Genomic DNA, 25341 nt, shown 5'->3' on the forward strand with positions numbered 1-25341 from the left:
AAAGAGTTAGGGCTGCATGGGATTCTGGGTATTTGTCCTGTTGTGTTTATGTTGTGTTACGGTGCAGATGTTCTCCCGAAATGTGTTTGTCATTCTTGTTTGGTGTGGGTTCACAGTGTGGCGCATTATTAGTAAGAGTGTTAAAGTTTTTTTTTTTTTTTATACCGGCACCGTCAGTGTGACCTGTGTGGTTGTTGACCAAGTATGCCTTGCTGTCACCAATGTGAGCAAGCCGAAGCCTCATACAACGTGTGGCTGATCACACACGCTGGCTGTAGTGGGTGCTATATGCTGTACCATCACGGCACGCATGACGCTGAGCCATTCATCTAAAACCCGCGTGCCTCACCAGCTTTCAAATTCCACGTAAAGGTGTGGGCAGCGTGTCTGAGACCCCTGGTTTATACAAACACAAAGCAAAAAAAAAACCTTTATATGCAGTGTTATTTCATTTAAAATTTCAAAAAAATTTGCGGCTCCCATTGTTTTCTATAATTTGTGAAACTGGTCAAAATGGCTCTTTGACTGGTAAAGGTTGCCGACCCCTGACTTAGACAAACTTTAATGATCCACAAGGGAAATTGTTCAACACAGTAGCTCGTTACAATGATGGAAAGTGTAAGGATGGAAAGGACAATGCAGGTATAAATAGACTAATATAGCGATAAAAAAATCTAACATATATACGAATATATACATAATATGTGTACAGAATAATATATATACAGATATATTATATTATGTCTATAACATATATACAATATATACCAATGACCATGTACAATATTACAGTATATCAGTGACGTGCGGTGAGGTTGATGGCTGGTGAGGCACTGACTTCATCACAGTCAGATTTACAAACATATGAACCCTAAAGAGTATCTTATTCACCATTTGATTGGCAGCAGTTAACGGGTTATGTTTAAAAGCTCATACCAGCATTCTTCCCTGCTTGGCACTCAGCATCAAGGGTTGGAATTGGGGGTTAAATCACCAAAAATGATTCCCAGGCGCGGCGCCGCTGCTGCCCACTGCTCCCCTCACCTCCCAGGGGGTGATCAAGGGGATGGGTCAAATGCAGAGGACAAATTTCATTACACCTAGTGTGTGTGTGACAATCATTGGTACTTTAACTTAACTTTAACTTTACACATACAAACTGTAGCACACAAAAAAGCACATTTAATTAAAAAAAAACGTTATTATGGTCTTACCTTTACTTAGAAATTAAGTCCATGCACCGCAACTAAAGCCCTCACTTAAACTTTCCACGTGCAAGATTGAATCTATTTAAAAAAGTGTAACCGAGGGTTTATAAATGTCGCCTATACTGTATGAAACTACAAAATAACAAACACGCAGGCTCCAGTTTACACGAGGACCACTTTATTTACCTTCTTTCAAAAACCTCCGCAACGTGACATCACTTCCGCTCTTAGCGCCTTCAAAATAAGAGCTCAAGGCATATACTGTATAACAGCGCATAACAGGTACTTAACATCACAAAGAGGAAAGCCCATGAAAATAGGTTACAAAAGTTATTTAATAAGAAGCCAAAAAGTGCAAAAACAGTAATGTTCGTGTTGGAGGAGTTGTGAATTAGGTACACCTGCAGTCTGCAGGTGTATCTAATGTTGTGTCCCTGCAGTCATTCACAACTCCTCCAACATCAACATTATTGTTTTTGCTTGTGGATGGCTACCAAAAGCGCCTTATTGCAGGTAAACTTGCCAAGGGACATGTAAGCAAGTATTAACATTGCTGTATGTATACTTTTGACCCAGCACATTTGCTCACATTTTCAGTAGACCCATAATAAATTCATAAAAGAGGCAAACTTCATGAATGTTTTTTGTGACCAACAAGTATGTGCTCCAATCACTCTATCTCAAAAAAAAAAAAAAAGAGTTGTAGAAATGATTAGAAACTCAAGACAGCCATGACATGATGTTCTTTACAAGTGTATGTACACTTTTGACCAGGACTGTATATGTGTTATTGACCAACAGAGAAAGCAGGTACCTGTAAGTAGTGACGTGGCAGCATTTGCATCCAAAGCAAAAGTGGTGTACCCCATCAACCAAAAATACAGAGTAAGTCCTTTTCTATTCTGAAGACATTCTACAAACATATCAATAAAGTAGCACCTCAATTTATTGGTTCTGCAAATACTTGTATTTCAAATCAACTTCTCCCTTTGAAAGTAATTACAATTTTTCTTCTTGTTTCTTTTTTTAATTCAATGAATATCATTCACTTCTTTTTTCTCAGCACTGTCCTTCACCTACACTTCCTTCTTTCATAATTCAAAAAACAAAGTTATGTCAATAGGAATTGAATCCAATCGTTAGGTGCCAAATTATGAATAATATTGATATGTAACCTGCAGGCACTTTTTTTTAAAACACAGATAAATGATCAATTAGTCAATAAATAGATGGTTGGGTATGTCATCACTTATGTAGACCACTAGGGCTGCACAAAAAAAAAAAAATCGATTCATCCTGATTCAAAATAAATTCATACATTTCAAAAATTGACCAAAAAAAAATCCTAGAACCCGTTGGTGGACACCGGCGGTGAGGGATGCCGTCAAGCTGAAGAAGGAGTCCTATCGGGTTCTTTTGGCTCATAGGACTCCTGAGGCAGCGGACAGGTACCGACAGGCCAAGCGGTGTGCGGCTTCAGCGGTTGCGGAGGCAAAAACTCGGACATGGGAGGAGTTCGGGGAAGCCATGGAAAACGACTTCCGGACGGCTTCGAAGCGATTCTGGACCACCATCCGCCGCCTCAGGAAGGGGAAGCAGTGCACTATCAACACCGTGTATGGTGAGGATGGTGTTCTGCTGACCTCGACTGTGGATGTTGTGGATCGGTGGAGAGAATACTTCGAAGACCTCCTCAATCCCACCAACACGTCTTCCTATGAGGAAGCAGTGCCTGGGGATTCTGTGGTGGGCTCTTCTATTTCTGGGGCTGAGGTTGCTGAGGTAGTTAAAAAGCTCCTCGGTGGCAAGGCCCCGGGGGTGGATGAGATCCGCCCGGAGTTCCTTAAGGCTCTGGATGCTGTGGGGCTGTCTTGGTTGACAAGACTCTGCAGCATCGCGTGGACATCGGGGGCGGTACCTCTGGATTGGCAGATCGGGGTGGTGGTTCCTCTCTTTAAGAAGGGGAACCGGAGGGTGTGTTCTAACTATCGTGGGATCACACTCCTCAGCCTTCCCGGTAAGGTTTATTCAGGTGTACTGGAGAGGAGGCTACGCCGGATAGTCGAACCTCGGATTCAGGAGGAACAGTGTGGTTTTCGTCCTGGTCGTGGAACTGTGGACCAGCTCTATACTCTCGGCAGGGTCCTTGAGAGTGCATGGGAGTTTGCCCAACCAGTCTACATGTGTTTTGTGGACTTGGAGAAGGCATTCGACCGTGTCCCTCGGGAAGTCCTGTGGGGAGTGCTCAGAGAGTATGGGGTAGCAGATTTTGGCGGTCCGCTCCCTGTATGATCAGTGTCAGAGCTTGGTCCGCATTGCCGGCAGTAAGTCGGACACGTTTCCAGTGAGGGTTGGACTCCGCCAAGGCTGCCCTTTGTCACCGATTCTGTTCATAACTTTTATGGACAGAATTTCTAGGCGCAGTCAAGGCGTTGAGGGGATCTGGTTTGGTGGCTGCAGGATTAGGTCTCTGCTTTTTGCAGATGATGTGGTCCTGATGGCTTCATCTGGCCAGGATCTTCAGCTCTCGCTGGATCGGTTTGCAGCCGAGTGTGAAGCGACTGGGATGAGAATCAGCACCTCCAAGTCCGAGTCCATGGTTCTCGCCCGGAAAAGGGTGGAGTGCCATCTCCGGGTTGGGGAGGAGATCTTGCCCCAAGTGGAGGAGTTCAAGTACCTCGGAGTCTTGTTCACGAGTGGGGGAAGAGTGGATCGTGAGATCGACAGGCGGATCGGTGCGGCGTCTTCAGTAATGCGGACGCTGTATCGATCCGTTGTGGTGAAGAAGGAGCTGAGCCGGAAGGCAAAGCTCTCGATTTACCGGTCGATCTACGTTCCCATCCTCACCTATGGTCATGAGCTTTGGGTCATGACCGAAAGGACAAGATCACGGGTACAAGCGGCCGAAATGAGTTTCCTCCGCCGAGTGGCGGGGCTCTCCCTTAGAGAGAGGGTGAGAAGCTCTGTCATTCGGGGGGAGATCAAAGTAAAGCCGCTGCTCCTCCACATCAAGAGGAGCCAGATGAGGTGGTTCGGGCATCTGGTCAGGATGCCACCCGAACGCCTCCCTAGGAAGGTGTTTCGGGCACGTCCGACCGGTAGGAGGCCACGGGGAAGACCCAGGACACGCTGGGAAGACTATCTCTCCCGGCTGGCCTGGGAACGCCTCGGGATCCCCCGGGAAGAGCTGGACGAAGTGGCTGGGGAGAGGGAAGTCTGGATTTCCCTGCTTAAGCTGCTGCCCCCGCGACCCGACCTCGGATAAGCGGAAGAAGATGGATGGATGGTTGGGAATGTGGTCACTTATAAAGACCAAAAAAAAAAAATTCACATCCGAATCTCGATTCTCGTTCATCCCGATTATAAATCGATTCATAAATTTTAAAAATGGATTAGAAAATATATATTTTAATTTTATTTTTATTATTCCTACTAGCTGTCTCTGAAACAGTTCAGCAGATTACCAAGAAAATTGAGTAAAAAAAAAAAAAAAGATATATATATATATATTTTTTAAGGCATCAATTTTTCATAGTACATTTTTAAGCATACCTCAATACAACCAGAAGGAGCTTTTTTTCTAACCTTTAACCTGTTTTGTCTGCTTGTCCCTCTTACTGTTACACTAAATAATACATTGCGAGAATCATTTTGACTCAAGAATCGTGTTAAATCGAGAATCGATTCTGTGAAAACAGATCGAATCGTTTGGGACCTAAAGATTCACACCCCTAATCATTATTAACATTGATATAAACCTTTTTTAAAACACATACCGATGATCGGTGTAATCGTCAATTAGTCAATAACTGGATGGTTGGGAATGTTGTCAGTTATGAAGACCACTAGGGTGCACAAAAAATGACATCCCGATTCTAAATTGGTTAATAAATTAAAAAACACGGATTAAAAAATATATTTTTTAAATTTTATTTTAATTATTCCTACTAGCCCTCTCTGAAACAGTTCAGCAGATTACCAAGGAAATTGAGTAAATGAGTAAAAAAAAATATATACTGTATATATTTTTTAAAGGCATCAATTTTTCTAAGTATGTTTTTATTCATATCTCAATACAACCATAAGGAGCTTTTCTAACCTTTAACCTGTTTGGAAAAAGTTGAATCATGATCAATCTATTTGCTACCGCTTGTCCCTCTTACTGTTGTACTAAATAATACATTGCGAGAATCGTTTTGACTCATGAATCGTGTTAAATCAAGAATCGATTCTGAATCTAATCGTCACCCCAGGAATGGGAAACAGATCGAATCGTTAGGGACCTAAAGATTCAGACCATCCATCCATCCATCTTCTTCCGCTTATCCGAGGTCGGGTCGCGGGGGCAGCAGCCTAAGCAGGGAAGCCCAGACTTCCCTCTCCCCAGCCTTTTCGTCCAGCTCTTCCTGTGGGACCCCGAGGCGTTCCCAGGCCAGCCGGGAGACATAGTCTTTCCAACGTGTCCTGGGTCTTCCCCGCGGCCTCCTACCGGTCGGACGTGCCCTAAACACCTCCCTAGGGAGGCGTTCGGGTGGCATCCTGACCAGATGCCCGAACCACCTCATCTGGCTCCTCTCGATGTGGAGGAGCAGCGGCTTTACTTTGAGCTCCTCCCGGATGGCTTCTCACCCTATCTCTAAGGGAGAGCCCCGCCACCCGGCGGAGGAAACTCATTTCGGCCGCTTGTACCCGTGATCTTGTCCTTTCGGTCATAACCCAAAGCTCATGACCATAGGTGAGGATGGGAACGTAGATCGACCGGTAAATTGAGAGCTTTGCCTTCCGGCTCAGCTCCTTCTTCACCACAACGGATCGATACAGCGTCCGCATTACTGAAGACGCCGCACCGATCCGCCTGTCGATCTCACGATCCACTCTTCCCTCACTCGTGAACAAGACTCCGAGGTACTTGAACTCCTCCACTTGGGGCAAGATCTCCTCCCCAACCCGGAGATGGCACTCCACCCTTTTCCGGGCGAGAACCATGGACTCGGACTTGGAGGTGCTGATTCTCATCCCAGTCGCTTCACACTCGGCTGCGAACCGATCCAGTGAGAGCTGAAGATCCTGGCCAGATGAAGCTATCAGGACCACATCATCTGCAAAAAGCAGAGACCTAATCCTGCAGCCACCAAACCAGATCCCCTCAACGCCTTGACTGCACCTAGAAATTCTGTCCATTCAGACTCTTAATTATTATTAACATTGATATAAACCCGCAAGCTCTTTTTTAAAACACATACCGATGATCGGTGTAATCATCAATTAGTCAATACCTGGATGGTTGGGAATGTTGTCAGTTATGAAGACCACGAGGGTGCACAAAAAATGACATCCCGATTCTAAATTGATTCATCAATTTAAAAAAATGGATTAAAAAATATATTTTTTCATGTTATTTTTATTATTCCTACTAGCCCCCCCTGAAACATTTCAGCAAATTACCAAGAAAATTGAGTAAAATAATAATATATATATTTTTTTATAGGCATCAATTTTTCAAAGTACGTTTTTAAGCATATCTGAATACAACCAGAAGGAGCTTTTCTAACCTTTAACCTGTTTTGAAAAAGTTGAATCATGATCCATCCATTTTCTACCGCTCGTCCCTCTTGTCGTTATACTAAATACATACCTGCCAACTACTCCGGTTTTCCCGTAATTAGTACGGTTTTCATCAACCTATTCCGGGTTACGGTTGCAGTGATAAAAAATACGGTTTTTCATTAATTAAATTTTTTTTTTTTTTTTTAAGTTTTATTCACGAAATCGCGTAACAACAATGACAATCGACACTGCTTCCCGTAACTTCCTATCGAGCCATTCCGAATGCCATGCACGAGGCTATTTATAGCACCGCTGCCAAGCACGAGGCACCAGTTGCCATTGTTTCCAAACAAGCGAACGATCATGGAATCAGCCGGAGAAAAATCGCATACGAGTCTTAAACCGAAAAGAAAACTGCAGTCATTCCGTGAAGAATATTCAAAAGCCTATCCGGGAATAATTATCCGTTCCAAAAAGGGTGAAAACTACGCGAATTGCACCTTGTGCAGACAAGATTTTTCGATCGGACACGGAGGAATTAGCGATGTAAAAGACCACGTTGGGACAAAAAAACACAAGTCTAATGCCGTTGCTAGCGATACAAGTGGAAAACTTTCAACGTTTTTCGTCGCCCAAACAGATTCTTTGGATACATTTGGATTTTAGCCACAAAAAGGTAATGACACCAATGTTATCTATTGGAATTGTTTAGTACTGTTATACTGTTAAAAGTGTTTGTACTATTTATGCTTTCAAGTCCAAGTTGAAGAAATCTTGTTAAATGTTGACAGCATAACTACCAAAATACAGAAGTATGTCCTTAATATTTTTGCAGTGCTATTTCTGTTGAAAAGTTAAAATGATTACATTAGAGATGTGATGTGCCACTTTTCAAGTGTCTGATGGCTTAAATTAATTTTCATTAATTTTTCATATTTTGAATTCTTTTGAAAGGCTTACAAAAAAACTACATTTGAATTGTAATTCCATGCTATTGACAGGACTATTAATTTTAATGAAGTTAGCTTACCATGTTTACAGTATGATAATTGTGATAGAAATGTGAATTTTAGGCACAGAATATTTTTTACAATTGAACAAGGCAGTAGATTATACAAGCTTGGACAGAAAGTTAATAATGACACCAATTTTTTTTTTAATGGAATTGTTTAGTACTGTTTTACCATTTGTTTACTGTAAAAAGTGTTTATACTGTTTATACTTTCAATTAACAAATTGAAGTCTTGTGAAAGGTTGACAGGATAACTGGCATTAACTGTCAAAATAATTTCAAACTATTGAAGTTAGCTTACAGAATAAACATGTCAATCAACCCATATGATTTTTTGCTGTAATATTTTTGTTTTGAAAATTCACTGTGACTGATAGAAAAGTGATGGTTTTAGCAACATTTTAACCTGTCTGAATGCTAATAATCATTTTGGGTCGGGGGGCGAAGGAACCCCCCACCAGGACTTTGTCCTGGACCTACCGGGGTCTGTGGCCTCTGGACCCTGGCTACTAGGTTTTTCTGATTTCAAAAGTTGGCAGGTATGTAAATAGTACATTGCGAGAATCGTTTTGACTCAAGAATCGTGTTAAATCGAGAATCGATTCTGAATCGAATCGTTAGGTGCCCAAACATTCACTGGGACATTTGCAATGCCAACGAATGATTATAATGCTTATAACTCCAATTTTTGCTTAGCAACTTAAAGCTTAACAATTACCCAAGATACACAGTGCTTATCTTAAAACACTCTAAAGTTGGGGGGATCCCTCAAGTTGAGGTACTATTTGACAGTATGTTCATGAGGCAAATAGTAAAGCACATATGACAATTTTCCTGCACTCGTCAACGTGTGCTGCAGCCTTTAGCAGACGGCGCCTCCAACCCTTCACTACATGAGTGCTCCAAGTTAGCAACAACGCCAAAGGAGGACTCGCCCTCATCCTCCACAGACGAAGAGTCCCTGAGCCAAGAACTGGACAATGACGACAGCAGCCAGTTCATCTCCTCCTCATCGGTACCCAAGAGTCTACAGAACCAGAGCTTCGTCAGGGTGTCCCACTACCCCGACACTCTGACGCAAACAGGGTGTGTGTCCAACAGAGACCATTGGCCTTAACCTGGCAGGATCTGGATGGAAGTCCAAGTTTTAAAAGCTATCTTTCCACTCTGCAGGTTCGAAGCTCGGATTAACCTCCACTGTTTGGCCCTGCAAGATGTGCAACAGCTTCACTCTCAACTTCAAGAGGAAAAATATATTGTGAGTTGACCTACATAGGGAACTCAACTGTGGTCAAGAACGACTGCGAGATGTGCAGCGTGACAAATGCCAAATAAACCAACTGGTGACTGATTGTTTTGAAAATGCTACTCTTTTTGTGCTTCAGATATACCTTCAAATGGTGAAAAAGATATTTTGCAGCCGTTTTCCAAAAGACAAAAATGACGCAGATTTCTCCAAGCAAATTCTTCAAATGCAGCAAAAGGTAAACACTCGGGGATTGCATTTAAAAGGAGCTGTTTGCAACTTGCTCAAACAAGAACACCACCACCACCACCACATCTTATGTTGCCATTAGGGGTTTAACAGAACTTATTGTTTTTGAATGGTGTGCACACAACACAAAATCAGTCCCAGAGAAGAAACTAGAAATTGGACGTCATGTTATGATAGAATATACAGTTGTGGTTAAAAGTGTACATACACTTGTAAAGAACATAATGTCATGGCTGTCTTGAGTTTCCAATCATTTTTACAACTCTTGTTTTTTTGTGATATAGTGATTGGAGCACATACTTGTTGGTCACAAAAAACATTCACGAAGTTTGCTTCTTTTATGAATTTATTATGGGTCTACTGAAAATGTGCTGGGTCAAAAGTATACATACAGCAATGTTAATATTTGCTTACATGTCCCTTGGCAAGTTTACCTGCAATAAGGCACTTTTGGTAGCCATCCACAAGCTTCTGCTTGAATTTTTGACCACTCCTCTTGACAAATTGGTGCAGTTCAGCTAAATTTGTTGGTTTTCTGACATGGACTTCTTTCTTCAGCATTGTCCACACGTTTAAGTCAGGACTTTGGGAAGGCTATTCTAAAACCTTCATTCTAGCCTGATTTAGCCATTCCTTTACCACTTTTGACGTGTGTTTGGGGTCATTGTCCTGTTGGAACACCCAACTGCGCCCAAGACCCAACCTCCGGGCTGATGATTTTAGCTTGTTCTGAAGAATTTGGAAGTAATCCTCGTTTTTATTGTCCCATTTACTCTCTGTAAAGCACCAGTTCCATTGGCAGCAAAACAGGCCCAGAGCATAATACTACCACCACCATGCTTGATGGTAGGATTGGTGTTACTGGGATAAAGGGCCTCACCTTTTCTCCTCCAAACTTATTGCTCGGTATTGTAGTCAAACAGCTCAATTTTTGTTTCATCTGACCACAGAACTTTCCTCCAGGACTTATCTTTGTCCATGTGATGTCAGATGAAAAAAAAATGGAGCTGTTTGGCCACAGTACCCAGCAATATGTTTGGAGGAGAAAAGGGGAGGCCTTTAATCCCAGAAACACCATTCCTACCGTCAAGCATGGTGGTGGTAATATTATGCTCTGGGCCTGTTTTGCTGCCAATGGAACTGGTGCTTTAAATGGGACAATGAAAAAAGGAGGATTACCTCCAAATTCTTCAGGACAAGCTAAAATCATCAGCCCGGAGGTTGGGTCTTGGGCGCAGTTGGGTGTTCCAACAGGACAATGACCCCAAACACACGTCAAAAGTGGTAAAGGAATGGCTAAATCAGGCTAGAATGTGTCATGACTTGGTCCGGGGTGTGTGCTTTTCCAGGATGCAACGGAAAGTTGGCTCGTGCGAGACGGGAATGAAGGTACATGATTTATTATTATCAAAAAAAGGAATAAATGAAAGCGCGCACAGTGGCGGAGAATAAACAATGAAACCAAAAGACTATAGCAAAAAAGTACAAACAAAAAACACGCACAATGGCGGAGAACAAACTATGAAACCAAAAAGACTATAAATATGGAACAAAAACTTACTTGGCTTGGACAAAAGTAGTTGCTTGAGGAATTGACATGGGCAGAAGTATCAGGCATGAACAGAGTATAAATGTGTTGAGGTCGTCAGGACGAACAACAGAAAATGAATGAACTTAAATACTATGGACATGATTAGTGAAAGCAGGTGCGTGACTCAAAACGTGAAACAGGTGCGTGACGTGACAGGTGAAAACTAATGGTTGCTATGGTGACCAGACAAGGGAGTGAAAAGACAGAAACTAAACAAAACATGACTTAAAACAAAACATGATAATACAGACATGATTAGTGAAAGCAGGTGCGTGACTCAAAACGTGAAACAGGTGCGTGACGTGACAGGTGAAAACTAATGGTTGCTATGGTGACCAGACAAGGGAGTGAAAAGACAGAAACTAAACAAAACATGACTTAAAACAAAACATGATAATACAGACATGACAGAATGAAGGTTTTAGAATAGCCTTCCCAAAGTCCTGACTTAAACGTGTGGACAATGCTGAAGAAACAAGTCCATGTCAGAAAAACAACAAATTTAGCTGAACTGCACCAATTTGTCAAGAGGAGTGGTCAAAAATTCAAGCAGAAGCTTGTGGATGGCTACCAAAAGCGCCTTATTGCAGTGAAACTTGCCAAGGGACATGTAAGCAAATATTAACATTGCTGTATGTATACTTTTGACCCAGCACATTTTCAGTAGACCCATAATAAATTCATAAAAGAACCAAACTTCATGAATGTTTTTGTGACCAACAAGTATGTGCTCCAATCACTCTATCCATACTTGCCAACCTTGAGACCTCCGATTTCGGGAGGTAGGGGTGGGGGGTGGGGGGGTGGTCGGGGGTGGGGCGGGGGGCGTGGTTAAGAGATATATATATATATATATATATAAGAAATACTTGACTTTCAGTGAATTCTAGCTATATATATATATATATATATATATATATATATAGATGATTTTTTTATTTTTTTTTTATTACATATATATAGATTTTTTTATTTTTATTACATATATATATATATATATATAAATAAATAAAATAAATACTTGAATTTCAGTGTTCATTTATTTACACATATACACGCACATAACACTCATCTACTCATTGTTGAGTTAAGGGTTGAATTGTCCATCCTTGTTCCATTCTCTGTCACTATTTCAGAACACACACATTATACAAATATACATTATAAAATCAATAAGAAAACGGGAGCTCTAATTTGGGAGTCTGAATTAGGATCAGAAGTTCCTATATAAACATTGCGCACTCACGTCGCCTTTTTGTATTGATTACTGCAGCTGTGCACTAGATTCATTCACAAATACAAACTACAACTCACAAGCACTTTAGAGTTAGGCTCCACCATCAGAATGTGTACTTAAAGTTATAAAGATCACATGGATATTATTCAGTGAGTTGATTCACCAAAACTAACCTGTTATACAGGAGGAAATAGCACACAGGACGTTTCAATTGTTCACAGACTGGTCGCGCTCATCAGAATGACAAGACACTTCCGGTCTGCAGGTGATAGCATTCAATTGGGAAGAAACGCCCTACTGCCCCCTACTGACCAATGTGAATACTGATAAATGTGTAATGACAGCTCCAAAAACGAATTCAAACCACAAAATAAAATAAATAAATCAACACAAAAATGTGACACATTATGGGTGGGTCACATATGCATGTACAGTAGATGGCAGTATTGTCCTGTTTAAAAGTGTCACAACATTGCTGTTTACGGCAGACGAACTGCTTTACGGTAGACGAAAACTTGACTGCTGTTGTTGTGTGTTGTTACCGCGCTGGGAGGACATTAATGAAACTGCCTAACAATAAACACACATAAGAAACCAAGAACTCGCCCTCGATCATTAACTGTTTATATTGTGGGAAAGCAGACGTGAGAACAGGCAGTCAACACGTCACTCAGGTCCGCATGGAACTGGAGGGGGCGTGGCCTCCAGCTCCGCCTGAATTTCGGTAGATTTTCGGGAGAAAATTTGTCCCGGGAGGTTTTCGGGAGAGGCGCTGAATTTCGGGAGTCTCCCGGAAAATCCGGGAGGGTTGGCAAGTATGACTCTATCACAAAAAAATAAGAGTTGTAGAAATGATTGGAGACTCAAGACAGCCATGACATGATGTTCTTTACAAGTGTATGTACACTTTTGACCACCACTTTATGCTGTATCTTTGTAGGAAGTGGAGGAGTTGAGGAAACAGCGGCCACGCGGCCGTGCCCCAAGTGATGACAATGCCGACGCTCCTTGTACTTTGGAGGAAATAGAGAGAGCTCAAAAAGATTTTCTGGAACGCAACCTTCAAATGGTAAACACGAAAATCTCTTGAGAATTATAGCAGATCATAGGTTAAAGGTAATGTGCAATCCTCTTCCCAGTCCAAAGATTTGACCAAGTGTGTAGAAGAGCTCTGTCAGCATGTGATGAAGAAGACCAGCAGCTTCACGGTGAATGAAGCCCGTGACGCTACTGCCTCTCTCAGCGATGCTCTTCTGTCGCTGGAGAATCATCTCATGAAAGTACAAGAGGGAGAACTCAAGGTGAACAGGACTAGTCAGGTCTATCAATTGTGCCATTATTTGAGCAATCGTATAGAATAACTAATCAATGTGTTGTCGCCTCTCCTTTCTAGCGGATCCACCAGAAGTTGTCGTGGTGGGAGGAGCTTACGGGGCTCCTCCAATCCCAGCCGGCCTTGCTACAACAGGAAGTGATTCTGAGGCAGGGTTTGGTGGCGACAACATTGGAGCAGATGACCAGCGAGGACGTTTTGACCTTCAGTAGCATGGAGGCAGTACTCTCAGAGGTGCAGCACGCACTTTCAGAGGGCCTTCAACAGTGCAGAGAGGGTAAGATGAATGAGTGACAGCAAACACAACATGTAGCCTACTTGATTAAATTCACTGACTTAAATGAGACTATTTTTTACCTTCCAAATAAGGTCAGGGTTTTTCAGGACAGGCTTATTACATAATCCCTAATTGTTACACAGCTCCATTCAGCATAGTCCCTTTTATAGGACGCTCATTGAAATAATCACTTCAAGCCGAGACAATCACTGAGTTGCGTAATTCTGTAAGGAATTGGCTTTAAAAGATCCTCGTTTGAATCCCAGGCATGTCATGCAAATGGAGCGTTATTGTCTGTTTTTTAGAGGGCTCTATAGGCAGAATAGACGATTCTTCATTACCTACATTGTTACAGTTTTTCACTCTTTAGAACACATAGGAAAGGTTCCTGTCTCACACAAGGATTGTGGATGATGGGCAAAAATTCCAGGAAAGGTGCAGTTCCCCTTTAAAGGGGAACATTATCACAATTTCAGAATGGTTAAAACCATTAAAAATCAGTTCCCAGTGGCTTATTATATCTTTCGAAGTTTTTTTCAAAATTTTACCCATCACGCAATATCCCTAAAAAAAAGCTTCAAAGTGCCTGATTTTAACCATCGTTATAAACACCCGTCCATTTTCCTGTGACGTCACATAGTGAACACAAACAAACATGGCGGAAAGAACAGCAAGATATAGCGACATTAGCTCGGATTCAGACTCGGATTTCAGCGGCTTAAGCGATTCAACAGATTACGCATGTATTGAAACGGATGGTTGTAGTGTGGAGGCAGGTAGCGAAAACGAAATTGAAGAAGAAACTGAAGCTATTGAGCCATATCGGTTTGAACCGTATGCAAGCGAAACCGACGAAAACGACACGACAGCCAGCGACACGGGAGAAAGCGAGGACGAATTTGGCGATCGCCTTCTAACCAACGATTGGTATGTGTTTGTTTGGCATTAAAGGAAATTAACAACTATGAACTAGGTTTACAGCATATGAAATACATTTGGCAACAACATGCACTTTGAGAGTGCAAACAGCCCAATTTTCATCAATTAATATATTCTGTAGACATACCCTCATGTCGGCAGGCCAGGGAAGCTAGGGTCGATATTCTTCTCTTGATCATCTTCGGTGGCATAAGGGACGGTGTGAGCCAAGACATCCAGGGGGTTTAGCTCGCTCGTCTGCGGGAACAAACTGCCGCCATTGCTTGCCGTGCTACCGAGGTCCTTTGTCCCTGAATTGCTCACACACTCCGGCAGATTCAATGGGGGTCTGGCGGCAGATTTCTTTGACTTTATCGTTGGAAATGCATCTGCTTTGAGCAGGCCCGGCCCTAACCAATCTGGCGCCCTAGGCAAGATTTTAGGTGGCGCCCCCCCACATCGGCAGTGAAGTGTATATACTCACAAGAAACCGAATAGCTTTGTTTTTGACCTTTTTTTTTTTACTTACAGCTATACCTAATATATAAAGGAGTGGAAAAGTGACTATTACCTGCAGGGCAAACATTGGCTAACCAGAAGGCAATAACAATGTAAACAAAAAACACCTGCTTAAAAGATCTAATACAAATGTCCCTGAGGAATGTAAGGTGGGAGTACTGTAATTACCTAACGTTACATTATTATTTTCCATAACAATTTAGCCCCCTCCACAATATTAACCCGACGTTAAAACAGAACTAGCTATTTATTGATTAGCAATTGCCGAATCATGTAACATTAGCTTAATGCTAAAAAGCCAGGTTACTATCACATTCTGTAACAGACAAATAATTTCATGTAGGCTCACGTTACCTACCTGATACCTCTGTCTTTTCTCGTTTCTCCTCCTCTTCTTTTCTCTTTTTTCTTCCCTGGGCACCTGACAGTTTTGGCATCTTGTGTTGATTTTTTGATGTGGTGACGTCCAAAAAGAGTCATGATACGGGAAGGGAGGGGGCGCACCGTGCGGGGGGAGGAGGGGGGGCGTAATGTTGTAACAAATAATATTTCTATTAAATAGGCTTTACTTTGCATTTTAATTAACGTGGGATTATTTTTTGTATTTAGAAATAATAGTACCAACTTTTTTTTTCTTTTTTTTTCTCCAACATTTGTGGAACTGGCGTGGCGCCCCCTGATGGACGGCGCCCTTAGCATTTGCCTATACGGCCTATGCCACGGGCCGGCCCTGGCTTTGAGTGTCGCAGGATATCCACACATTCTTGCCATCTCTGTCGTAGCATAGCTTTCGTCGGTAAAGTGTGCGGAACAAACGTCCAATTTCTTGCCACTTTCGCATCTTTGGGCCACTGGCGCAACTTGAGTCCGTCCCTGTTGGTGTTGTTACACCCTCCGACAACACACCGACGAGGCATGATGTCTCCAAGGTACGGAAAACAGTCGAAAAAACGGAAAATAACAGAGCTGATTTGACTCGGTGTTTGAGAAAATGGCGGATTGCTTCCCGATGTGACGTCACAACGAGAGCGAATATTAGAAAGGCGTTTAATTCGCCAAAATTCACCCATTTAGAGTTCGGAAATCGGTTAAAAAAATATATGGTCTTTTTACTGCAACATCAAGGTATATATTGACGCTTACATACAGGTAAAAGCCAGTAAATTAGAATATTTTGAAAAACTTGATTTATTTCAGTAATTGCATTGGTACCCCAAACCATCACCCAACCATGCAAATTTTGCATTTCCTTTGGAAATCGAGGTCCCAGAGTCTGGAGGAAGACAGGAGAGGCACAGGATCCACGTTGCCTGAAGTCTAGTGTAAAGTTTCCACCATCAGTGGTGGTTTGGGGTGCCATGTCATCTGCTGGTGTCGGTCCACTCTGTTTCCTGAGATCCAGGGTCAACGCAGCCGTCTACCAGCAAGTTTTAGAGCACTTCATGCTTCCTGCTGCTGACCTGCTCTATGGAGATGGAGATTTCAAGTTCCAACAGGACTTGGCGCCTGCACACAGCGCAAAATCTACCCGTGCCTGGTTTACGGACCATGGTATTTCTGTTCTAAATTGGCCCTCCAACTCCCCTGACTTTAGCCCCATAGAAAATCTGTGGGGTATTGTGAAAAGGAAGATGCAGAATGCCAGACCCAAAAACGCAGAAGAGTTGAAGGCCACTATCAGAGCAACCTGGGCTCTCATAACACCTGAGCAGTGCCAGAAACTCATCGACTCCATGCCACGCCGCATTAACGCAGTAATTGAGGCAAAAGGAGCTCCAACCAAGTATTGAGTATTGTACATGCTCATATTTTTCATTTTCATACTTTTCAGTTGGCCAACATTTCTAAAAATCCCTTTTTTGTATTAGCCTTAAGTAATATTCTAATTTTGTGACACACGGAATTTTGGATTTTCATTTGTTGCCACTTCAAATCATCAAAATTAAATGAAATAAACATTTGAATGCATCAGTCTGTGTGCAATGAATAAATATAATGTACAAGTTACACCTTTTGAATGCAATTACTGAAATAAATCAAGTTTTTCAAAATATTCTAATTTACTGGCTTTTACCTGTAGGTCTGGTGATAATGTTCCCCTTTAAGAAGCGTCCGGCTAACCCCTAAACATTTGTGGTTTTGACCCAGATTACGCAAGCAAAACAAAAGAGTTGGTGAGGGAAAAGTGCAGCAAAATGGAGGCCAAGCGAAAGAAGCTTTGCAGAAACCAAGCCAAGGAGAGGAGTCACGCACTGGAGCTGAGACAGACTCAGAGTGACCCACAGCAGCTGTCAAAGGTCAGTTCATTAGGCACTAGACTATTTCAGTGGTGGTCAAAAGTGTGCATACACTTGTAAAGAACATAATGTCATGGCTGTCTTGAGTTTCCAATCATTTGTACAACTCTTGTTTTTTAGGTGATAGAGTGATTGGAGCACATACTTGTTGGTCACAAAAAATATTCTTGAAGTTTGCTTCTTTTATGAATTTATTATGGGTCTACTGAAAATGGGTCAAAAGTATACATACAGCAATGTTAATATTTGCTTACATGTCCCTTGGCAAGTTTACCTGCAATAAGGCACTTTTGGTAGCCATCCACAATTTGGTGGTTTTCTGACATGGACTTCTTTCTTCAGCATTGTCCACACGTTTAAGTCAGGACTTTGGGAAGGCCATTCTAAAACCTTAATTCTAGCTTGATTTAGCCATTCCTTTACCACTTTTGACATGTGTTTGGGGTCATTGTCCTGTTGGAACACCCAACTGCGCCCAAGACCCAACCTCCGGGCTGATGACTTTAGGTTGTCCTGAAGAATTTGGAGGTAATCCTCCTTTTTTTATTGTCCCATTTACTCTCTGTAAAGCACCAGTTCCATTGGCAGCAAAACAGGCCCAGAGCATAATACCATACCTGCCAACTACTCCGGTTTTCCCGTAATTAGTACGGTTTTCATCAACCTATTCCGGGTTACGGTTGCAGTGATAAAAAATACGTTTTTTCATTAATTAAAAAAAAATATTTTTTTTAAAGTTTTATTCACGAAATCGCGTAACAACAATGACAATCGACACTGCTTCCCGTAACTTCCTATGGAGCCATTTCGAATGCCATGCGCGAGGCTATTTATAGCACCGCTGCCAAGCACGAGGCACCAGTAGTATGGCGTCACATTAGTGCCAAAAATCCGAGCGCATAAAAACTGTTATCGCGCGCTGATTCTCCACTTCGTGCGCGCGCGCGACACCATTTTGCGCGCGCGTGGTGCCTTTCTGCGCGCTCTTTGTGTACTCCTGGCATCTCTCCTCGCGCTGTCATGTTTCTTTTTGGCCCTTTGGGGGCGGGTATGCTTAGACGGCCCCTCCTTTCTGATTGGTCAGGCGAAAAACGCTGAAAAATGCTCAGAGCCAATCAGAAGTATAGCAGGGCGGGTCATCGTCAATATGTATCAAGATTTACGGAGGAAGAAGTGGATAAAAAAATGTTGCGCGCTGATGAAGGTTATTTCATACCACATAAACACAATACAGGGTAATACAAAATGTGACCCAAATAAATAATAAGACAACAAACACCATAATCACATCTTTCAGCCAGAACTGGTCCACCAGCAATAACATCCAACCATAACATTATTTTATATTTTCACTTCTTCTTGAACATTTGTTTTCTAATTTATGGAATTTCTTTTGATTCAGCCATAAAATTAATGAAATAATCTTTGAATTTTGTTTTTAAAATGTTAAAAATAGCTTTTAATAATGTATTCTGAAATAGTTTAAAATAATCAGAGAACTGACTAACACTGACCCTACACAACTATGTTGCATAATTAATTAATTAATTTCAACAGGTACAGCATCCTATGTCATATCTACATGTAATAAGATTTGTAACAAGGCAAACCGTTTGTAAATTGGTGGAAAATCGAGCAAGTTATGGTAATTTAAGTACCGTAGTACATGTACCATTGACATCAATGTAATGATTGAGGCTAGATGTCTGAAGTAAGATAGCTACAACGTTGCTACACTGGAGAATGATTGGTCATATGAAAAATGCTCACAGCCAATCAGAAAGAAGGGGCCGTCTAAGCATGACCGCCCCCAAAGTGCCAAAAAGAAACATGACAGCACGAGGAGAGATGCCAGGAGTACACAGAGAGCGCGCAGAAAGGCACCACGCGCGCGCAAAATGGTGTCGCGCGCGCGCACGAAGTGGAGAATCAGCGCGCGATAACAGTTTTTATGCGCTCGGATTTTTGGCACTAATGTGACGCCATACAGTTGCCATTGTTTCCAAACGAGCGAACGATCATGGAATCAGCCGGAGAAAAATCGCAAACGAGTCTTAAACCGAAAAGAAAACTGCAGTGAAGAATATTCAAAAGCCTATCCGGGAATAATTATCCGTTCCAAAAAGGGTGAAAACTACGCGAATTGCACCTTGTGCAGACAAGATTTTTCGATCGGACACGGAGGAATTAGCGATGTAAAAGACCACGTCGGGACAAAAAAACACAAGTCTAATGCCGTTGCTAGCGATACAAGTGGAAAACTTTCAACGTTTTTCGTCACCCAAACAGTGATGGTTTTAGCAACATTTTAACCTGTCTGAATGCTAATAATCATTTTGCATGTAATACTACCACCACCATGCTTGACGGTAGGTGTGGTGTTCCTGTGATTAAAGGCCTCACCTCTTCTCCTCCAAACATATTGCTGGGTATTGTGGCCAAACAGCTCAATTTTTGTTTCACCTGACCACAGAACTTTCCTCCAGAAGGTCTTATCTTTGTTCATGTGATGAAGAATTGCTGAAGAAACAAGTCCATGTCAGAAAACCAACAAATTTAGCTGAACTGGACCAATTTTGTCCAGAGGAGTGGTCAAAAATTCAACCTGAAACCTGCCAGAAGCTTGTGGATTGCTACCAAAAGCACCTTATTGCAGTGAAAATTGCCAAGGGACATGTAACTAAATATTAACATTGCTGTATGTATACTTTTGACAGAGCAGATTTGGTCACATTTTCAGTAGACCCATAATAAATTGATGTTTAAATGAATGTTTTTTGTGACCAACAAGTATGTGCTCCAATCACTCTATCACAAAAACATAAGAGTTGTAGAAATGATTGGAAACTCAAGACAGCCACGACATTATGTTCTTTACAAGTGTATGTACACTTTTGACCACCACTGTATATGCAATGTCTTTTCTTTTTTTTTCTTTAGTTTATTTCGAACATGAACACACTTACATCATAATACATCACACAATTTCATATCATTTCATTTTACATCATGCCCGAAAAGGAGTAGGAAGAAGCAAAGCTTATTTAATCCTACCCCTTTCCCACTTCAAAGCGTTTACAAATATATAGAATCATTTACTGACCTTTTTATATAATAAAATAACATCTATGAATTAGTATACAACAGTTTTGTAATATGTAATTAATTAATTAATTCAGTTATTATTAACATACTGAGATGAAGAATATCTTATTTTCAATAAGGTTGAAAGTATTTCTCATAATTCTTCTTTTTTGTACTCTGTAAGCACTATTATTTTGAACAACCTCTTAAACTGGATCATATCAGTACAATTTTTAACTTCTTTACTTAATCCATTCCATAATTTAATTCCACATACTGATATGCTAAAAGTTCTAAGTGTTGTACGTGCATATAAATGTTTTAAATTATTTTTTCCTCTAAGGTTATATTTCTCCTCTTTAGTTGAGAAGAATTGTTGTACATTCTTTGGTAGCAGGTTATAGTTTGCTTTGTACATCATTTTAGCTGTTTGCAATTTTACCAAATCACCAAACTTTAATATTTCTGACTTAATAAATAAAGGGTTTGTGTGTTCTCTATATCCAACATTACGTATTATTCTAACTGATCTTTTTTGTAACACGGTTAGCGAATGTAGCGCACATTTGTAGTTATTTCCCCATATTTCTGCACAATAGCTCAGATATGGTAACACTAGCGAGCAGTAGAGAATATGTAGTGATTTTTGGCCCAGGACATATTCATTATTGAAATGTTTTTTGCCACCTTATGTTGTATGTTTTGTATATGAGATTTCCAGTTCATTTGATCATCTATTAATATTCCCAAAAATCTTGTTTCTTTTACCCTTTCTATGTCTACTCCGTCTATTTGTATTTGTGTATGATGCTCTTTTCTACTATTACCAAATAGCATTATTTTAGTTTTACTGAGATTCAAAGAAAGTCTGTTTTTGTCAAACCATCTTTTTAATTTGTTCATTTCTTCTGTTATTATTTGTATTATCTTCTGTGTACTCTCTCCTGAACAGAACGCAGTTGTGTCGTCTGCAAATAAAACCAACTTTAAGTCCTTCGTAACCTTACAAATGTCGTTTATATAAAGATTGAACAATCTTGGTCCCAGTATTGATCCCTGGGGTACACCACAGGATATATCTAGCCGTGTTGACATATTTTCACCCATCTTTACATATTGCTTCCTGTTGGTTAAATAACTTCTTACCCAATTCAATACCAAACCTCTGATGCCATATCGTTCTAATTTTCGTATTAAAATATCATCATTAATTGTGTCAAATGCTTTTGTTAAGTCCATGAATACTGCGGCCGCACATTCTTTACCATCTATTGCATTGGTCATTTCCTCTGTTATTTTGGTTAGTGCTATTGATGTTGAGATATTTGCTCGGAATCCATATTGGTTCTCCACAAGCGTCCCACTTTTGTTAATAAATAAATCTAATCGACTATTGAATAATTTTTCCAAGATTTTGGAGAATTGTGGAAGTAATGCAACTGGTCTGTAGTTAGTAAACTGGTGTACGTCTCCATTCTTATAAATTGGTACGACTTTTGCAATTTTCATTATATCAGGGAATTTACCGGTTAAAAATGATACATTGGTGATATATGTCAGAGGTTCTGAAATGTCTTGTATAACCTTTTTTATCGTTACCATATCTATTCCATGACAGTCGGTTGAGGTCTTGGATTTACAATTTTTTACAATTTTGATTATTTCTTCTTTTGTTACACTTTTAAGAAACATGGAATTGGGATGTCATTTTGTATTTGTGTAGTAAAAAAAAAATCATTGGAAAACTTGTGTATGTTTTCACAAGGAGTACCAGGAGCTCCTGTTAAAACAAAGGCAGAAGCTTTGTGACTTGGAGCTGCAGCAGGACGAGCGTATGGCCGACAACCTCTGTAACCTTTGGACTGTAGGCCTTTTAAATACCACTTATTCTATTCATCTGTCTGCCAGTGTGTTGTTTACCTTACCAGAAATGGTCTTCTCTAGAAACTGCGCTGCAGCTGGTCAAAGAGGCTCGGCGAGAAAGCCAAGGACATCTTTTGCACTTCTCTTCTTGCTCAGTCCCAAGGGTCTGCCCAACACTGTCAGACGCTGTGGCTGGATGTGGAGCATCAGCTGACTGCACAGAAGGAGCAGTTGGAGAGAACCACCAAATCGCAACTGGATCAAATGCAGGCTCAGCTGGATCAGGAGCGACAGGTAGAGTTACTTTGCATACAGCCTGGCTTGCGCTAAGAAATCCATTATGTGATGACGGTGCATACTTCTCACATTGCATTTGAACCAACCAAATAGCTGATCTCACTTGTTTTCACTTGAACAAATTAATGTTTCTTTCTATAGCGCCCTTTTGTTACCCTTTTGAATGTGCTGCATCAAATAAAAGGCCATTGAATAGAGAAAAATGCTATTACCGGTAGATGCACTGCTAAAAGTCAGTGTTCAAAAACAAGAAAAAAACAAACAAAAATTAGGGGTATTTTATTTGAACTAAGCAAAATTATCTGCCAATAGAACAAGAAAATTTGGCTTGTCAAGACTTTCCAAAACAAGTACCGTATTTTCCGCACCATAAGCCGCCCTGGGTTATAAGCCGCGCCTTCAATGAACGGCATATTTCAAAACTTTGTCCACCTATAAGCCGCCCCGTGTTATAAGCCGCATCTAACTGCGCTAAAGGAATGTCAAAAAAACAGTCAGATAGGTCAGTCAAACTTTAATAATATATTAAAAACCAGCGTGATGTGGGCGCGCATGGAGTCGTATATCAACATGGACGGAGCTGCGTGAAAAAAGCCACCCGGCCTCTTCGCGTAAACTTACCTTAACCACTCGCTCATCTTTTCTTCATCCATCCATCCCTTCGAGTTAGCTTTTATGATGACGCCGGCTGGAAAGGTCTCTTTTGGCAAGGTCTTCCTTTTGAATATCACCATGGGTGGAAGTTTCTGGCCATTAGCATGGCAAGCTAGAACCACAGTGAAGGATGACTTCTCATTCCCTGTGGTGCGAATATTCACCGTACGTGCTCCCGTTGTATCCACAGTGCGGTTCACAGGAATATCAAAAGTCAGTGGAACCTCGTCCATGTTGATAATGTTCTCTGGCCGGATCTTTTTTTCAGCTATCTTGTTTTTACAATATTCACGGAAAGTAGCCAGCTTTTCTTGAAAGTCTTTAGGCAGTTGCTGTGAAATAGTAGTCCGTGTGCGGATGGAGAGATTGCGTCTTTTCATGAACCGGAAACCTGTCGCTTAGTAGGAGCCATTTTGTGGTCTTTACAGATGTAAACACACAAAGGAAATGAAACGTAATATCCGCGCGCTTCTTCTTCTTCTACGGGGGCGGGTGGTTGCTTACAGTAGAAGAAGAAGCGCTTCCTCTTCTATGGGGGCGGGTGCTTACCTTGGCGGTTGCTTGCGTAGAAGAAGAAGCACTTCCTCTTCTACGGGGAAAAAAGATGGCGGCTGTTTACCGTAGTTGCGAGACCGAAACTTTATGAAAATGAATCTTAATATTAATCCATATATAAAGCGCACCGGGTTATAAGCCGTACTGTCAGCTTTTGAGTAAATTTGTGGTTTTTAGGTGCGGCTAATAGTGCGGAAAATACGGTACAATTAGCTAACCTCAATGAACCCAAAAATACCTTAAAATAAGTATATTCTCACTAATAACAAGGGTACTTTTCTTGGTAGAAAAAAAAGAGACATTTTTGCTCAATATGTTGAAAATTTTTCTTAAATTAAGTAAATGCTAGTGCCATTATCTTAACATAATGATATGCGCTCGGCATTACATTTCTTGAAACCAGCAAACTTATACTAAAAACTAATTTATTGTTCTTAATGGAAAGGCAACAACCGCTTGTTACTCTCGGTGTCTCCTAGCCGCTCAGGCAAATCATATTGTCTAAAAATGCATTTTTCCATCGATAACATGACATTTGGTCACATTTTCAGTAGACCCATAATAAATTGATATTTAAATGAATGTTTTTTGTGACCAACAATTATGTGCTCCAATCACTCTATCACAAAAAAATAAGAGTTGTAGAAATGATTGGAAACTCAAGACAGCCACGACATTATGTTCTTTACAAGTGTATGTACACTTTTGACCACGACTGTATATGCAATGTCATTTTTTATTTATGCACTGCTAAAAGTCAGTGTTTAAAAACAAGAAAAAAACAAACAAAAATTAGGGGTATTTTATTTGAACTAAGCAAAATTATCTGCCAATAGAACAAGAAAATTTGGCTTGTCAAGACTTTCCAAAACAAGTACAATTAGCTAACCTCAATGAACCCAAAAATACCTTAAAATAAGTATATTCTCACTAATAAGGGTACTTTTCTTGGTAGAAAAAAAAGAGACATTTTTGCTCAATATGTTGAAAAATGTTCTTAAATTAAGTAAATGCTAGTGCCATTATCTTAACATAATGATATGCGCTCGGCATTACATTTCTTGAAACCAGCAAACTTATACTAAAAACTAATTTATTGTTCTTAATGGAAAGGCAACAAGGCAACCGCTTGTTACTCTCGGGGTCTCCTAGCCGCTCAGGCAAATCATATTGTCTAAAAATGCATTTTTCCATGGATAACATGACATCATCGCACCAAGTGCGTGCTCTTTCAGTCAATTAGTGTGCATATATACAGCCCGGCCAACATTTTTTTCATTGTAATTTTGAAGAATTTATCTGAATGTGCATGAACTATTTCTGTTCAAAATTGTTTGAAATGTCAAATGTTAAATGTTTAAATATTAACTGTCAGTTTACTGTACTGTGCCAACTGCACTACTATATGAGTATCTATTTTCTATTGTTTCATTGAAAATAAAACCGCAAATTCC

At 40.8% G+C, this 25341-nt stretch overlaps 1 protein-coding gene across 2 annotated transcripts in view; it reads left to right on the plus strand.

Moving 5' to 3' along the window:
• Nucleotides 1-25341, plus strand: part of LOC133578165 (evC complex member EVC) — a 37648-nt gene that overhangs the window by 1324 nt on the left and 10983 nt on the right. For both annotated transcript variants that reach the window (XM_061932366.2, XM_061932367.2), the window contains exons 3-12: nt 2010-2093; nt 8627-8853; nt 8941-9025; nt 9153-9251; nt 13031-13159; nt 13230-13391; nt 13484-13700; nt 17286-17434; nt 22284-22382; nt 22463-22675. In XM_061932366.2, coding sequence (XP_061788350.2) covers nt 2010-2093; nt 8627-8853; nt 8941-9025; nt 9153-9251; nt 13031-13159; nt 13230-13391; nt 13484-13700; nt 17286-17434; nt 22284-22382; nt 22463-22675 — 1464 coding nt within the window. The remainder of the gene's footprint in view (nt 1-2009; nt 2094-8626; nt 8854-8940; nt 9026-9152; nt 9252-13030; nt 13160-13229; nt 13392-13483; nt 13701-17285; nt 17435-22283; nt 22383-22462; nt 22676-25341) is intronic.

This window comes from Nerophis lumbriciformis, linkage group LG38, assembly GCF_033978685.3.
Source record: "Nerophis lumbriciformis linkage group LG38, RoL_Nlum_v2.1, whole genome shotgun sequence".
Lineage (NCBI taxonomy): Eukaryota > Metazoa > Chordata > Actinopteri > Syngnathiformes > Syngnathidae > Nerophis > Nerophis lumbriciformis.